Source organism: Myotis davidii, unplaced genomic scaffold, assembly GCF_000327345.1.
Source record: "Myotis davidii unplaced genomic scaffold, ASM32734v1 scaffold1, whole genome shotgun sequence".
Taxonomy (NCBI): domain Eukaryota; kingdom Metazoa; phylum Chordata; class Mammalia; order Chiroptera; family Vespertilionidae; genus Myotis; species Myotis davidii.
The window spans coordinates 6,345,912-6,363,272 of NW_006294681.1; the positions used below are offsets into that span (position 1 = coordinate 6,345,912).

A 17,361-nucleotide genomic window follows, 5' to 3' on the forward strand; every position below is an offset into this window, starting at 1 on the left:
CAAGATTTTATTCAGTGCTAAGCACTGTCCTAAAAACTTAGTATTCATACCATGTCAACCTTACACAATCCTCACACCAGTCCTATGAGGTACTGTCCCCTATGAGACAGGTAAACAAACCAGGACTCAGAGGTTAAGAAATTTGCTGACAGCTATACAGGCAGTAACAAAAAATTAAACTTCAAACCCAGGCAGAACAAGGTTAAATCCCACGTCATTCGGGGTGTTATATCAAAGGCAGCTGACCTTTGATATAAAGGTCACAAATATTTTCCCAACAAGACTTTATGGTACAATTTAATTTCCAAATATTTTATGTAAACACCTGACTGTTATTTGTAGTCTATCACAATCAGGAGCCTTGCAAACACACTTGGAATTTCGTCAGAGCCCAGAAAACAGCAGTCAGCTCTCTACTGATGAAAACTCCACAGGACGTCCATGAGTCCTTCCCAGAGAGTAACTGGTGATCTAGGTCAGCAGGATACTCTTTAGGATGCTAATTATCTACTTGAATTTCTTTTGTTCACCTAAAAGGATCATTTTTACTCAATTCAAGAAAACTTCTTTTAGTTCCTATTATTCATTAGGCACTGTGTTAGGTTCATTGCTCCCTCAATATTAATGGCAGAGATTAAAACTTTGAAAGAAAAATAATGACATTCTCACTCTGGACATACGCACTATCTAGTAGGAAAGGCAGACATATAAATATTTGGATTTCAAAGATGCAAACACATGCATAGGAAACAAAAGAAACAGGACAGAGTTCAGATGTAGCAGAGTCATTAACTATAGAGGGTGGCAGGAAAGGCTCCTAGAGGTAAGCTGGGTGCTGGATGTAGAAGGATGAATTGGAATTTTTAGAAAGGGAAGGGAAGGGTATTTCAGATAAAGGGAATACCTGTCCAGCATGTACAAAGACTTGTAGTAGCAGGCATTATGAAAGAACTACACTAAGGGAGATGTGCTTGAACAAGACAATGAGATCATGAAAGGCATTGGGCAAGTTGGAAGTTGGCACACCTTTGTGCAGACAACATGGAATAAGTCAAGATGCTAAATTATGGTGGTGACATGCTCTGAGTATTAGAAAGATCTGTCTGAAACAGGGCGGACTGTATAGAGCAGGGAGAGACTGAGGCAGAAAGGCCAGTGAACAATATAAAATGAAAAAACAAATGGGGTCAAGACACCATGGTTACTTGGTTTTAGTTTTTGGGTATCCAAATACGAACATATGCACGTGTGTGTGTGTGTGTGTGTGTGTGTGTGTGTGTGTGGCTTGTTTGTTTGATTTAATCTGCAAACATGCTATAACATTTACACAAACATAACACATTTGCACAAATATAACAATCATCAGGGTGCACTCATGTTTCAAAATTCATGACTTAATATTGTATAATTTATAATATAGAACAATGAATTAAAGTTTGTGCTGTTATCAATTAAAAATGAGTTCCATCTAATACCCTGATCTTTTGGAAATGAACCAAAATCCATTAGTCTCAGATAATAAAGTTATCCATTTGAAAACCATAAAAGCAGTTGCTTTTGTTGACTAGAGTTTTAAAATATTCTAAGATGGGTGAATATTTTATGGAGATTCTGATTTCATCATCTGACTCATTCAGGGGCTCCCTAAATAAAATCTATAGTACCTAAAATTTACTCGGATGTCTCAAAAATGTTCTTCATGAGGGTGACAGAACACTTTATTTTTTTTTTATTAATTAAGTTATTACATATGTGTCTTTATCCCCACATTACCCAGCATCCCCCCCACTCATGCCCTCACCCCCCTGTTGTCTGTGTCCATTGGTTAGGCCTATATGCTGGCATATAAGTACTTCGGTTGATCTCTCTCCCTTATCCCCACCCTCCCCTACCTTCCCTCTGAAGTTTGACGGTCTGATTGAGAACACTTTAATTAAGCACCACTCAAGTTGACTCAGTCAATATAAAGTAAAATAAAGCTAAGCTACCTTTGGTGCTGTTGATCTCCTGAAGCTCTGAAAAAAATTTTTAAATTACACATCGACATAAATAACAAATTAGGCTGATTCCATACATAGTTCATGGGTTGGTCAAAGTTGAGGTCAACTAAAGGCATGAATCATTATCAGAAAGTGTGGGCATAAAAAGACAAGTCCCATAAACCTTTGTGTGCTTTTTCAAGACAGTGTTTAAGAAAGCTGATTTACACTAAAATGTAAAGCAGAAACTGAAATCAAATGTCCCTTAATTTTGATAGTACAGTGTCACAAAAATGATTATTATTTAACCCTATTTTTTTAAATGTGAAATAATCTGGAAAAAATATAAAAAGTTAAACCATTTTCTCTATAGGTATCATGCAATGTAAAAGTATCTATTTCTAAAAAAACTAACACAAGCCAAACCGCTTTGGCTCAGTGGATAGAGCGTCGGCCTGAGGACTCAAGGGTCCCGGGTTCGATTCTGGTCGGGGGCATGTGCCTTGGTTGCGGGCGCGTCCCCACTGGGGGGCGTGCAGGAGGCAGCTGGTCGATCTCTCTCACTGATGTTTCTAGCTCTCTGTCCCTCTCCCTTCTTCTCTGTAAAAAATCAATAAAATATATATTAAAAAAACTAACACAAATAGTCTTGTTTTATTCATTCATTTGTCAGTTTCTTGGTGTGAGGTATAGTAGGCTTTTATATAGAGCACAGGAAGCACAACACTGATAGGAATAGCTAACAGAAAATAAGATCAAGTAATCAAGGCTATCTCAACATGCTAAAATGTTGGACTAACACCAAGAAGAAAAAATATAACTGTTATCAAGGTAAAGGCCTAAATTTGGTTTAAAAATCTGTTGCATCTTTTTCAGTGAAAGAATATTGTATATACAATATCCTAGTGATCTTAGTATATACCAAGAGTCCAAAAAAGATGTGTCCAAGCAACATTATACTGACAGATAAATGGAGTCCACATTAAAGAAATACCAATTTCCTAACTGTCCTGATTAAATGAGAAGACAGTCTCCTATTTAGACTCACACTTTAAAATATATATATATACTATATATAGATGTGGTATTATAAGTTCTAGATCTTTGTCTTCCTTTGTTTTCTAATACATGAGCCTTTTGAATACAAAGGATGAGTTTATTTTATCTATAATACCTAACCCCCAAATTACATACATCTTGCCCTATCCTAAAGGTAGACTGACAAACATAATCTCATTCTTCAGGAATGGATCGTTGGTTTTGATGTCTTTAAAGTACAAAATAAGCTCTATAAGTTTTCTAAAGTATTTTTCAACTAATTTAATTTATTTTTATATGAATTAATGTTACCCAAATCTATCTAGCATAACAGCTAAATAGCAAAACAAAGAGGAAGGTATTTCTCACAATAAATAAGTTTTAACTACTACAGATGCTTTATAGAAGTAGAAAGAGAATCATGATCTGATCACTCAGTAATGAATCAGTCTTCTAAGTAATATTAATATGGAAAGACATTTTTGCCCACATGAAGGATACTTATAAAAACCATTTCTTCTGCAATCACAGAAGACAAAATTTAAACAAATCATGGGGATTTTGTAGATGACATTTGCATTAGGAAAGCTTTACCACCTAGATTTTCAGGATTTAATGTCTAAACACAAGGTACATGCTATATCAATACTTCAAATAGTTAATAAATTAAACAGCTTCATTAATAAAGTTAAGTCTCCTTTTTCTCAGTTTCTGGCCCATTCTCCATTTCTATTGCCATTAACTAGTATTGCCATAACATGTAGTATTGCCATTAACTACAATAAAAAAAAATTGTGCCTTTTTATAATGAATTAATGACTTAAATTTTGTTTGTGCCTAGTATGCCCTGGATGTTCCTTCATAAGACTCAGTAATCCCATTTCTGGGTATATACAGGAATATTATTCAGCCATGAGAAAGAAGGAAATCCTGCCATTTGTAACAACATGGGTGGAACTTGAGGACATTATGCTAAGTGAGATACAAAGACACATACTGTATTATATCACTTACATGTGGAATAAAATTTTAAAAAGCCAAACTTGTAAAAACAGAAAGTAACATGGTAGTTACCAACAGCAAGGGTTGGGAGTGGGAGAAAAGGGAGCGATATTTAAGGATACAAACTTGAAGCTAGTAGATAAATAAGACCCAGAGATCTAATGTATAGTATAGCAATTATAGACAACATCTTATTATAAATATCAAACTTACTAAGAGACTAGGCCTTAATACTTCTCATCATAAAAAAGAAATGATCATTATGTGACATGATAGAGGGGCATCATAGTGCAATATATAAATGTATCAAATCAATATCTTGTGCACCTTAAATTTTAAAGAAAATTAACAATGATAATATTGTTTTAAACGTTTTCACCAGAACAAATTTTCATGAAATACATAGATTTTTTTTTCTCTTAAATGTTTTGCTACTCATAAAAATGTATCTACTCCCAGAGATTTCAGCTAGCATGCTATTTTCAGTCAAGTCCATCTTAACTTGAGGTGGCCATCCCAGATTGAGGATCCATACCTCCTGACCCAAGGTTGAGTGCTCCTCTGAGAAAAATTTTAACTAAGCACATGTTTCTCACGCAATGTGATCTGTCCCACTGCTCCATGGATTCATGACATGACATGGAAATGTAACACTGGGCCTTGTCCATACAGCAAAACTCAAAAGGCTCATTTCTCTTTCCTCTGGTTGATACAATAGTATCATAGGGCTGTCAGAAAGAGACATCTATTTTCTGTTGCTATCTGAAATAAAAAAAGAAAGCAAAGCCAATAACTGATTTTCCAAAAGCACTTTTTTAAAGGTAACGTTATAATTTACCTATTTCTCAAGATGGGTTTAAAAAATGTTCCAGACACAGTGGTCACTATGTCAGTTTACCCAAAGATGACTAGATTCTAATGCACAGGATTTGTCAGATATCATTCATAGAAGATAATACATTTAAGAGCGAGAAAAATGATCAAACAGACTAAAACTAGAAACTAAAAATCCAAACCTCTCAGGCCTAGAACACTTTATTGATGCCTCATTTTCTATATCAGAGAAATGGAGGAGATTATTTTTGTTGTTGTTTAGACTTTGGCGAGAATTTGCCATTATTTATAAAATATATTCGTAAGATATTTTGTAGATAATAGTCCAATATGTCACAATTTAATGCTACCTTCTTTTCAAGTCATTGTTTAGGAGTGATAATTGAATTCAAGGTAAAGAAATAAATACATCTATAATAATAAAAGCATAATATGCTAATTAGACCGGACATCCTTCTGGACATCCTTCCTTCTGGACAAAGCCACGGGGGTGGGGGGAGGGGCGCACAGCAGAGGCAGGAGAGGCCCCAGCCACAGCAGCAGCAGCAGCAAGTTGGGGCTGGGGCCAAGGCCCTTACATGAATTTCGTGCATCAGGTCTCTAGTTTTTAAATACATTTATGTTTTGCAATATAGAGCCCAAGCATAAAAAAGGTAAGATAACAGCTTAAAAGCTAGTTCATGTGTTATAATGTAACCTATATTATAAAAATAACTTGGTGTTCTTCTTGAGGTGTTCACAAAGAACCAGTGCAGACAAACAAACCGAAAGAAGAAGAAAAACAAAAGACAAAACTGCTGTTTACTTGCAGCTGAAGAAAGCGAGGAACCTCTGGCCTCAGATGCAGGTGGTATTTCTTGCTGGTGTTTTGACTCCTGGATCTTTTCCTCTTCTTGGCTGGCTGTTGCAGACATACCCATTGGGTTTTCTCTGCCGACTGAAATTAAGATTTTAAAAGAGATCATCCTTTTAAAATCACTTGTTTCTTCTCAGAAAACTCACCATATGTTTAAACTATGCAAGTTTAAGTTTTGATATTGTTTCCATTTCAATGCCTAGTCAATCCTTTTACTCTGTATTACATAGTTACCAGAAAATGACTTTTTACTCCTAGCAGCAGGCTGTGCGTGAATGGTATTCCTTTAAAATCTACTCACTGCTTTATAAATCAAAGCAATAGTTTAATGTCACAGTATGAATCAAATGGCTTATTCGAGATATTTTTTATAGATTCTAACAGGAACTCCTTTGATAATCTGCTATTTTGCCTTCATCAAAAGGGTAAACTGACTAAAACGTCATTTAAACAATACTTCATGTGGCGTTACTAAAATATGAGAATCAAAGAAATATACCTATACCTAGAAATGAAGAAAACATTCACTATTGTACTGTCTTTTATTTTGAAACAAGTTGTTTTGGTGTCTTGTTCAGGAATAGATATCCCCAACCTAGCTGAATAATGACTCCACTTTTATAGTCCATGGCTCATGAGTAGTATTTGTATTTAGAACTTCAAAGTTTAAGTTTGTGTTTTATTCTTAGGGATTAGTCATAGTACAGCCATTTTTAAATTATAGTAATTCAAACTATGACTGTCAGAAAATAGAGGGATCATCAGCAACAAAGAAAGTTATACAGATGTCTGATTCTATATAATCAGAAATAATAGCAGCTATTTCTTGATACCACAATTGCAGTCAATAAGTTAAGATGACTCATAAAATATATGTTAGAATAAGAAGGCATAACCTCAGAGGTATGGCTAACAGGAATTAACAAAACTTAATCTTATGGAGTTATAACACTGGTGTCTGAAGACTGTCCATGATGATATCATCATGTATATCCTTAAAGGATTATAAGATAAAGATTCAGATAATAATATTCTTTTTAACACCAAACCCTGTAAAACATGTTTTTCCATATGGTTTATTTATAATGCAATGCTTAGATAGTAGAGATTGATGCTGGTAAAAAAAAAACAACAACAACTTTAAAACATTAAAAGGAAAATCAGGAAACAGGAAGTATGTATGCTAAGGATAAATTAACTCGTGGAGAAGAAAGAAAAAGTATAATTTAGGGTACATTTTATTATGACCCAATTAAGAGATCCATAATGCCCAGGCTGGTGACTCAGTTAGTTAGAGTGTCATTCCCAAATACCAAAAGGGTTGTAGGTTCGAGCCTGGTCCAGGCATATATGGGAGGCTATCAATCCATGTTTCTCACATGATTTCTCTCTCTCTCTCTCTCTCTCTCTCTCTCTCGTCATTTAAAATAAAAAGATTTTAAAAAGAGATCCACAATTAAGGGTTTTAATTATCTACAATAATAAAAGCATAATGTGCTAATTAGACTGGACGTCCTTTCAGACGAAGCCGGGGCTGTGAGGGAAGACTGGGTCCCGGGTGCCAGAGGGAAGCTGGTGCCAGCATCCAGGGGAAGGAAGGCCTACTCTTGCACGAATTTTGTGCATCGGGCCTCTAATTTACTAATATTGTAGAAATCTAGGATCTACAAAGACAAGATAAACTTTCTTCTAGTCACTTCCATCAGCATAAATTGTAAGTCAATGAATAAGACATGCCTTGGACGTGAATAGGGTATACAGCCCAGAAGGAGAACATGTAAAGAATGGTATATATTGGTGAGTGCTATAACAGGCACAGGCACAGAGTGCCCATGGAGCACAGAGGAGAAAAGAATTAATGTTCTGTCTAGAAATCAGAAACAAGCTCAGAAAGGGTTGCACAGTAGGGCAGCCAAAGCAAATGATGACATGGGAATAAGCATCTCTCATCTCTCTGCCTCCCAGCACTGGCTTCTCAAGATTCTACCTCATCCTCAAAAACAATGTCAACATTTTTTATAAATATAATAGTTGCTTTATAGTATGTTTAAAAAATCTTCCTATCTATTGTTTTCAAGTGAAAGAGACACCTGCAGTGAATACTATTCTAACTAAAACATCATTTAAATAATACTTCATGTGACTTTACTAAAGTATGAGAATCAAAGAAATATACCAATTTCTATTAACATTATAGAACTTTCATGAATGTTAATTAAACACAAAATTCCATGATTATCTTCATGGGTTGATCCAAATAGAAAGCGCTTGTTAGACACAGGAATTTGTGTCTAATCATAGGGATAACTTGTGAGGTTAAAGCATACTTTGTCCAAAGTCAGGAAAGGGGAAGCTGTGTACAGCAGGACAAACAGACACCACTAGGCAATTACCCACAGGATTGACGACTAATGCCAAAACTACACTATGTGTATTTATTTAAATCATTTATTTTTAAGCAAAAATCAGAAAATTGTTTTCATATATAAAAAATCGCAACCCATTTTTTGTTTAAAAATATACTTTTTAGTATATTTAGATAAAATGGTAGATAAATATATACAACACATAGAAAAAAATCACGATAATCTATACATCAAAATATTGTTTTTACTGCTAGATAGATTACATGGGTATATTTTCAAATTTTTCCACAATTGCACATATTTTTATAATAAAAATAATAAAGGAAAAAATTACATAAGCAGTTTACAGGTGCCTATCAACCAGTTTAATCAATATAAAATCAGCCCCAGCCCCATTTGCTCTAAGCTTTTAAAGTTTCATAATCACTGGAGATATTCAATTCTTTTTAAAAAAAAAAAAATCAAATAATTAGAGTGCAGTCTCAAGAGACAATAAAAAAACAGTATACCTACTTTTCAAAATCATGTTGAAAAATGTAACCTGTACTTTGCAATGCCTGGCACAAAATAACTGCCCGTAATAGTTAGCTATTATTACTGAAACAAGAACTTTCCCATACTCTTAACTGGCTTGGTCCCCAACAGCTCTGTGGGGCAGATAGAAAAGATGTTACTATTACCCCGGTTACACAGATACAGAAACCAAAGTTCTTTGATATTAATACAGCTGGTAAGTAGAAAAGAAAACTCAGATAATCCATGCTCTATAATAGAACTACATTGTAGAGCCTGTAAGAAAGAATTCTTTTGTTTCTAGTGGTTCTACTGGTACTAATACCCTCGGTTGACCATTTTATTATCTCTTTTATGTATTGTCACAAATTATTTTTTCTTCTACTCATCTTTTCTAATCATTGCTATCTATTTTATTCCTCATCTTGGCTTCACCACACTACCCTTTCCTTTGTATGAGTTTTCCTTTCTTCCTGTGCTCTTCCCACATGTGTGCTGTCGCCTGCTAGCTATTTCTCACTGCTTTTTCTTCTACTCCACCCTGCATCTTTCTGCTTTCTCTCTCGTCATCTGTTTCCCTCCAGAGCTGCTGAGACAGATGGCATACCCATTTTGTTGAGTAGGAGTGCTGCTCTGTGCCAGGCTGTGGAAACACAGAGCACAGAGGGAGTGGTGGTGTGGATGGCAGTGAGTTAAGGTGTACTAGCCCAATCATTTGCAAACTTTTAAAGACGGCAACTAAATGTTAAAAAGGAATTAATGCAGATAGCACAAAGAATAGGACCGGAGAGACCACCATGTTAACATCAAGCTCTATTTTTTCTTATTTTAAACTATCTTCTGTAGATAGTTTATCTACGCATATAGTGATATTATATAAATATATATACATAAGTTTGTATAAATATATATATATTCAGACTTTATATAAATATATATACAGACTTTGATAAGAAAAGAGAAGTTAAATAAGAGTCATACTGACTAAGAAAATCATCAGGATTTTGATTAAGCCCAAATACATGGGACTACAGCAGGGACAAATTAAACTACAAACTATATTTTGAAATAATTTAAGAACCAACAGAGTTGCCTCATTAACTGTGGTGTTCAAGCAAATACATTCTAAGTTTAAATTGTTTATGTAAAGATTTCAGATTCTTACTTCAATTTACTAGAGACCCCAAACTTAGATACAAAAAGTCAGTTTAAAAATACTCACATTTCTGTCCTATCCTTAGACTTCTTTTTTTCAAATTCTATTTTTAATTCAAATATCATTTGTGTTGATCTTTTTCAATCTCCTTTTCTACTATGATGATAAAAAATTCATAGCAATTAAGCTGAGAATGTTTCTAGCAGCCCCATCCCCTCTCAGTGTATATGGAGATATCCTCAAATAAAATACAAGCACACACGCACACAGACACACACACACAGAGATGCACACACACACAAGTGCACACACCCAAACTATAAAGGAGCCTGATGTAGCAAAATCTTCATACCAAACATTAAATAGCAGAATTTGAGGTATGTGGTCATTATTATAGGTTTGTTTGTTTTTTTACTGCTTCTAGAATAGCAACCATAAAAAGCCTAACAGCAGAAATTTGCTGAGAAAAAAAGTGATGAAAATATCAGTGTGTATAACTATCACGGAGCAAAAACAATGAAATATTTCAGAGTAGACATACATTTGATGACTTGTGGATAGAAGAAAACATTCCCATTCTTGGTGTAAATAACTGGTTTCACCTGTCCATCTGACTGGAGTCCAACAAACAATCCGGGGCTCTTTGTAGATTCCAGGCTTATAGATGCATTTTCCAAGTTCTTCTTAATTTTAAAATGACAGTCAATATCTCCTGTACCCTGCAATCAGCATAACATGATTTTGTAACTCTGAGCAAACCCTGAAGGACAGAATTTTAAACCAGTCAGTTCACAAGAATATAATTTTGCTTCATTTTCAAATCCTCATGCCAAATCTAGAAACTGTTACATGAATTGCCCTATGCACTTGACCCTGTTCCATAAGATCCAGAAACAGAGACCAGGTGAGTGGCTGAGGCAAAGGTGCATACTTTGGAGAGAAGAGCTAGGAATCAGAGAAGCTATGTTCTGTTTCAGTGTTGCCCATCTGTAGGCGAATAGAGAACAGTGAACTGTGAAGTTTTCCTTTTGGAAAATAATGTAATGATGAAAAGAGAGAAATTTTTGCCATAAAGTTTATTTACATTTAAACATAAACTAATTTTCTGTGCTGGTCCACGTTTTCTGGATTGAATTGCCATCGATAAATCGAGTTCACATAAATTGCTCCAAGACTGTATAGCAAAAATTCAAGACTTAGAAGCCTAGAAGTCATCTATAAATCAGATAATCAAAGTCACCCCTCTCTTTTTTAATGCCATTTATAACTGAATATTAGAAAACTCACTATGTTCACATTTTATGACCTTAAAGAGGTTTTCTTACAAGATTTAAGAGTCCCAGAAGAGAAAGGTTTGTATACTTTGTGGATGTTGGTGATATGAAGGAAAAGCTACTTCCTAATGTTCCTTCTCTAAGGTGACTGCATATTATGAAATTTTACTCTCAACTAGTCTGGCCATGATAACAACAATGTTACCTGTTGGTTTTCTTAATTGATTTTTTTTTTGAGAGAGAGAGAGAGAGAGAGAAAGAGAGAGAGAGAACCTTTTGCTTTCCACTTACTTGTGCATGCATTGGTTGATTATTGTATGTGCCCTGACCGGGAATCAAACCCAAAACCTTGGCATATCTGGATGACACTCTCACCAACTGAGCTACCCAGCCAGGGCCTGTTACCTGTTTTTATCTCAATTAGTCCACTTACCAGTTTAAAGACCATAAGCCTGACACTCTGTTTCTGAAGCATGACTTCCTCTTCTGTGAAATGGGATATAGCCCACTTTACAACCCTCTGGTGAGTCAATCAAGGATGCTAATTAAATGTGTGTGTGCACGTGCTTTCCTCTTTTGCCCTGTGAACATCAGTGCAGACTCACCAGTCCACTCGAGACAGGGAGCCAGAGAACCCTGAACGATCTAAGCCAGTGATGGCGAACCTTTTGAGCTCAGCGTGCCAGCATTTTGAAAAACCCTAACTTAACTCTGGTGCCGTGTCACATATAGAAATTTTTTGATATTTGCAACCATAGTAAAACAAAGACTTATATTTTTGATATTTATTTTATATATTTAAATGCCATTTAACAAAGAAAAATCAACCAAAAAAATGAGTTTGCGTGTCACCTCTGACACGCGTGTCATAGGTTTGCCATCACTGATCTAAGCCTTCCCTCTTCCCACCTCCAGAAACTCATGCAAACTCTCCCACACAGCCAGAGCCACACTGGTAAGGGGAAAGGAGAGTGGGGGCATCTCTGAGTTTATCCGAAAAAGAGTTTAAACTGTTTCAAACAAGAACAGATACACAGAGCATTAATCAGTAAGTTAAATGTATAATCCTTTTGCCGCTCAATCCATAGGAAAATTATAAATCTATAAAGGATGTTATGTTAGTTGCCTCCCACATCCCCTCCTAAGGTGTTAAAGAAGAGCCTTTAATACTTGGAATTTAAAATTACTTCCTTATTCAAAGTACAGGGTTTCCATTGGTGGAAATTCAGGCACCAAAAGCAGCAGCTAGGAAATATTGTTGAACTGAGGTTTTCTAGTACCTTGGTTCTCAAAGTGTGGTTTGCAGACCAGCTCATCAACAGCTGGTTGTTATTAGAAATGCAGGCACACAATCCCACTGCAGTCTAAGATAGAATCTGCTTTCTAACACAATTCCCAGGTGATTTGTACACACATTATGTTTCAGAAATAGTGTCTCTCAAGGGTCCGGATTCCACTCCAATCATACCAAGCATTCATACCAATCATACCCACTCATTAAAAACACTAGCTAAGGGAGACCACCATATATAACACCCAATTTCCAGATTGTTCATAGATTAAAACTAAAAAAGGAATTATTAAGAAATTGCTATTCTCATATCTATTATTGGCAAATATCTTAAATGTTTGCTGAGAAAAATAAGAGCAGATGCTTACTGTTCCATCACACTGGCCATCTTTAATCCTCAGATACATCCGTGCATTTTTCACACTTTCAAACATGCAAATCCCAGCGCTGATTTTGTGCACTTTCCAGTAGGATTTTTCAGACTGGTTTCCCACTCCAGTGCAGCTGCCATCCGGCTGGAGACACAGGGCTTGGCACAGGCTTGTGGCAAGCAGAACCACAGCACTGTTGAGGAACACACCCTTCAGAACAACAAATAGAACAGAAAAGCAATAAATGACAAGCTCAAGTATTGCTAGAGGAATATGGCAATAGAGGCCACTCTCTTAGAGAAGTTGCAATGATCAGGATCTTACCAGAAGCTTGGTGATTAAAAATGAGCAAAAAATGCCCAGCTAGCATGCTCAGTGGTTGAGCGCCAACCTATGAACCTGGACGTCACGGTTCCATTCCCAGTCAGGCACATGCCTGAGTTGTGGGCTCAATCCCTAGTGTGGGGAGTGCAGGAGGCAGCCGATCAATGATTCTCTCTCATCACTAGTGTTTCTATCTCTCTCCCTCTCCCTTTCTCTGTGAAATCAATAAAAATATTTTTTAAATGAACAAAAGAAAATAATAAATAGCTTAACTGCAATGCAAAACTGAACAAAAATAAAGGAGGTTATCTGGTAGACTCCTGCTTCACCTGAATCATTATTTATTGAGAGTGAAGGTAAGCATCAGAAGCTACAGAGATTTTAAAAAGATACAAAACATATATATATCACATAGAAACAGACAACAGTGTAGTGATAGCCAGAGGGAAGTGGGTGGGCGATAGGTGGAGGTGAGCAAAGGGGTGGGGGAGTGTGCAGATGATGTTTTGTTGAGTTTATACTTGAAACCTGTATGGTTTTGTGAACCAATGTCACCCCAATATATTCAATTTTTAAAAAAGATACAAAACACAAACACTTCTCTTAATAAATTTATAGTCACTATTAAAAATAGTTTTAATACTAATATAAAGCAGACTATTCTGCTAGCCAAGTACCTGAATTATGAAATGCATTGTATGAGTATCAGTTAAATGTATGCATGTAAGAATACATAAATGAATAAAAGAAAAGAGATATTAAATGTATAAGATATGTTTAAGAAAATTTTATGCAATCAACAGCTTAAGAGGAAGATATAAATAGTTCTTTAAAGTTAATTAGAAATACACTAACACTGTAGAAAAATGGATAAAATACATAAACACTTAAGTCACAAAAGACAAAACACAAATGGTGTATAAACATAAGGAAAGGTACCCACACTAGTAATTAAAAAATAAATAAAGCTAAAATTACATGTTTATTCCCCCTATTTTTTAAGGACCATACTCAACACTTGTCAATGAAATGGATATTTTCCTACACTGCCGATGGGAGTTAGGTAGTAAAGAATTTAATATTACATAGAGAGGTCTGTGGCCTTCAGAGAGTTTTACTATCTAAACCCTTAATGTAATACCTGATAGGAGTGTTTTTGTTTGTTTGAGGGTCTTGGGTCAACCATATAATATAAATGTGATTTAGGGAGGAACTTTGAGTCACAAGGTGCCAGTTGACCTCCAAGAGGCAGGAGACTGAAATCACCCACATGTACTCCCTATATGTTGGAACCCAAGTAAAGGCACAGGTGAGCTCGCTTCCCTGGTTGGCAATACTCCATGCAGACTGTCACATATTAATGCTGAGGAAGTATCACTGTCCTGACTCCATGGGAAGAGGACAATGTCTGCTACTTTTCCTAGACTCTGCCCTCTGTGTCTATTCCGTTAGCTAATTTTCATGTTATCCTTCCCTGCAAAAAAACCTTAACCATGAGTATAACAGAGTTCATGGAGTTCTGAGTTGTTTTAGTGATCTCAAAGACCCCTGAACTCTAAAGTTTGTAACAGCAGTGAGGTGATATATGAACTGTTCTCTCTAACTTCAGAGTTGACTTAAGTTTCTCAGGATTAAAAATTGGTACATTTCTGAAAGAAAATTTGGCAGTATGTTTCTAGAGTCTTAAAGATTTCGTATTCTGATCCTTATGTTCAGTTTCAAATTATCTAAGTTAAAAAAAAATAATGGAAAAGAAAAAAGAACATAATAAAATATGTGGTCAAAGATTTGTCAAAGTATATGTTGCAGTAATATATGTAGAGATGTAAAATGAAAAGACAAAGATTAAAGGTACAATGATAAACAAATATATATGTATGTATATATTCCTTATGTTTAAATATTATGCAACCATTAAAATCTTGTTGTTTTGAAAAATGATAATGTGATAAAGTGTTTATTTTATAAGTATAAACAGTTTGGAAGAGAAGCTGACCTTGATTTGATTCATGAACCATCACTGACTAGCCATGCTATACTAGTCAAGATTCTTAACTTCCTGAAATGTTTTTCTCCCCATTTAAAAAACAAATAACAATATCTGTCAGTATTTTCATGACGGTTAAATTTAGTCTTGTATGTAATGGAGTTCTCAATAAAGTGCCTGGCACAAAATACAGTCTTATAACTGATAGACATTATATTAATATGATAATATTATTTTTAAAATAAGGTTACAAACATATACTATAAAGGAAGAAGCATAAGTATTATGAAATCACTACATGTATATACCACATTCAAAGGGTGCAAACATTCTAATTGTCAGAAAAATTAAATATATACATTTGTTTAAGTCCCAAATGTAAGATTTTCTAACTTTTATTAAGAATCCCCACATCCATATTTTTAACCTCCAATTGATATGGGATGTTACTCCCATTGGTTTGTTGCTGGTGTTATGATCCATCTGGCCTTTCAGTCTGGGTAAATAAAAGGCAATAGGCATCAATGCCACCTCGTGGGAAGACATCTGATTACCCCATATGACTCCATTCAAGAGCTTTCCTTAACAGAGCAAGAGAAAGTAGGTGTTCAGCAATATAAACTTTAATGACTTTCCTCCATTTTACCTTGACAAAAACAACAAATTCTTTGGAAAGGCCTGCATAGCCTGTTGATGATTCATCAGCTATTTTGCCATGGGAGTCAAAGATAACGGTGTGCCCAGGAACCTGTGCTGACTCAAGAAGTGCACAGCGGTTGGGCTGATAACGCACCCGTAGCTCAGTGGAGGCTCCACCACTAGCCTAAAAGAAAAGGGGGAAATCCTTTGCATTAACAATAGAGAGTAAATTTAAAATGTGTTGACATTATATGCCTACAGAAGTCTACTCCACTCTATAGCACTCTTGAACTATTTATATAATCTCATATCTTTGTAATTCAATAGTTTTGGTTCCCCAGCATCATTCCCAGTGTCTTTACCCAAGAACTTTCTTTTTCTCTTGATTCTCAGAACCTATGGTAGACTATTGGGTAACAATAAAAATAATTCCATAGCAGGATAATTTAATGAGATGTTAATATGTATTTCATCATTGTTTATTTTTTACTTCTTCATTTGCATCTTCCTAACTCAAGAGAGACTATCTGGGACCAAAAGCTGAAATGAATACACATGTATTACTAGGTTTTACTTTCAAAAAACTGAACATATCAAGGAGGTTATGCTATAGAGAGACATTCCTGGTTTGGGGGTACTGTTTGAGGGTTTACCCTATCTCCCCTCAGTACCCTAGAAAGCATTTGGGCCTGAAAAGAAAGGAGCCGTGGGTGCCTCTTGAATGGCTTGACCCATGACACTAGGGCTATAAGCTAAGTTCCCGTGTGTAGGTATGGTAGATTAGCAACAGACCTAATTACCTTCAAGAAACTATCTTGTTTGATAAATACATTACCAGCGACCAGTGTAGCCCTAAGCTAAGAGGGCTGTCCAGACATTCTGAGACCCCATTCCATGTGAAATCTTGTGTGTAGCGATATGATTCTCGTAATAACTAAGCTGGAATATCTCATCAACCTAGGAGCTTTGAGATAGAGTTAATTTGATTTTAGAAAAATAAAGCAGTAGAACATTTGTTAAACTCAATTTAATTGAGTAGATTCCATATCCACTACATTCATATTTATTAAGCACTTACTATGACCAGGACCGGTACTGGGCAGAATGTGCTATGAAGTATAGTACAGAAGGCACCTTGCTAAACCTGGAGCAGAGGGGAAAAGACTCCATGGAGGAAGTTTGACTAATTAACCACTTAGCCTAAATTTCAGTCACACAAATTACATAAGATTTTTTCAATAATTATTAATTACCCTTAAATAACATGCTGTGAATTCAAAATCATCATGTGATATTACATAACATTACTAGAAGCCTGGTGCACGAATTTGTGCACGGGTGGGATCCAGCCAGCCAGCTGGGGGGAGGGGCTGTGGGAGCTTGGCCGGCCCTGTCCTCATCAGGCTAGTTGGCCAGCCGCAGTGCGCATCATAGTGACCAGTCGTCCCGGTTGCTTGGCTTTTATATATATAAACTAGCAGCCCGGTGCATGAAATTCGTGCATGGAGGGGGGTGGTTCCCTCAGCCCAGCCTGCACCCACTCCAATTGGGGACCCCTTGGGGGATGTCCGACCACCGGTTTAGGCCCAATATCTGTGGGATCGGGCCTAAACCGGCAGTTGGACACCCCTCTCACAATCTGGGACCACTGGCTCCTAACCACTCACCTGCCTGCCTGCCTGATCACCCCTAACCTCTCTGCCTACCTGCCTGATCGCCCCTAACTGCCTT

At 36.1% G+C, this 17,361-nt stretch overlaps 1 protein-coding gene across 1 annotated transcript in view; it reads right to left on the bottom strand.

Annotated features, from left to right (window-relative positions):
* The window catches only part of LOC102772217 (lipoxygenase homology domain-containing protein 1), a 56,935-nt gene that overhangs the window by 17,541 nt on the left and 22,033 nt on the right, over window positions 1-17,361 (bottom strand). The window contains exons 11-14 of the mRNA XM_015567406.1: window positions 15,638-15,814; window positions 12,678-12,890; window positions 10,286-10,463; window positions 5,659-5,790 (exon numbers count right to left, since the gene is read on the bottom strand). Of these exons, the coding sequence (XP_015422892.1) occupies window positions 5,659-5,790; window positions 10,286-10,463; window positions 12,678-12,890; window positions 15,638-15,814 (700 nt within the window). The remainder of the gene's footprint in view (window positions 1-5,658; window positions 5,791-10,285; window positions 10,464-12,677; window positions 12,891-15,637; window positions 15,815-17,361) is intronic.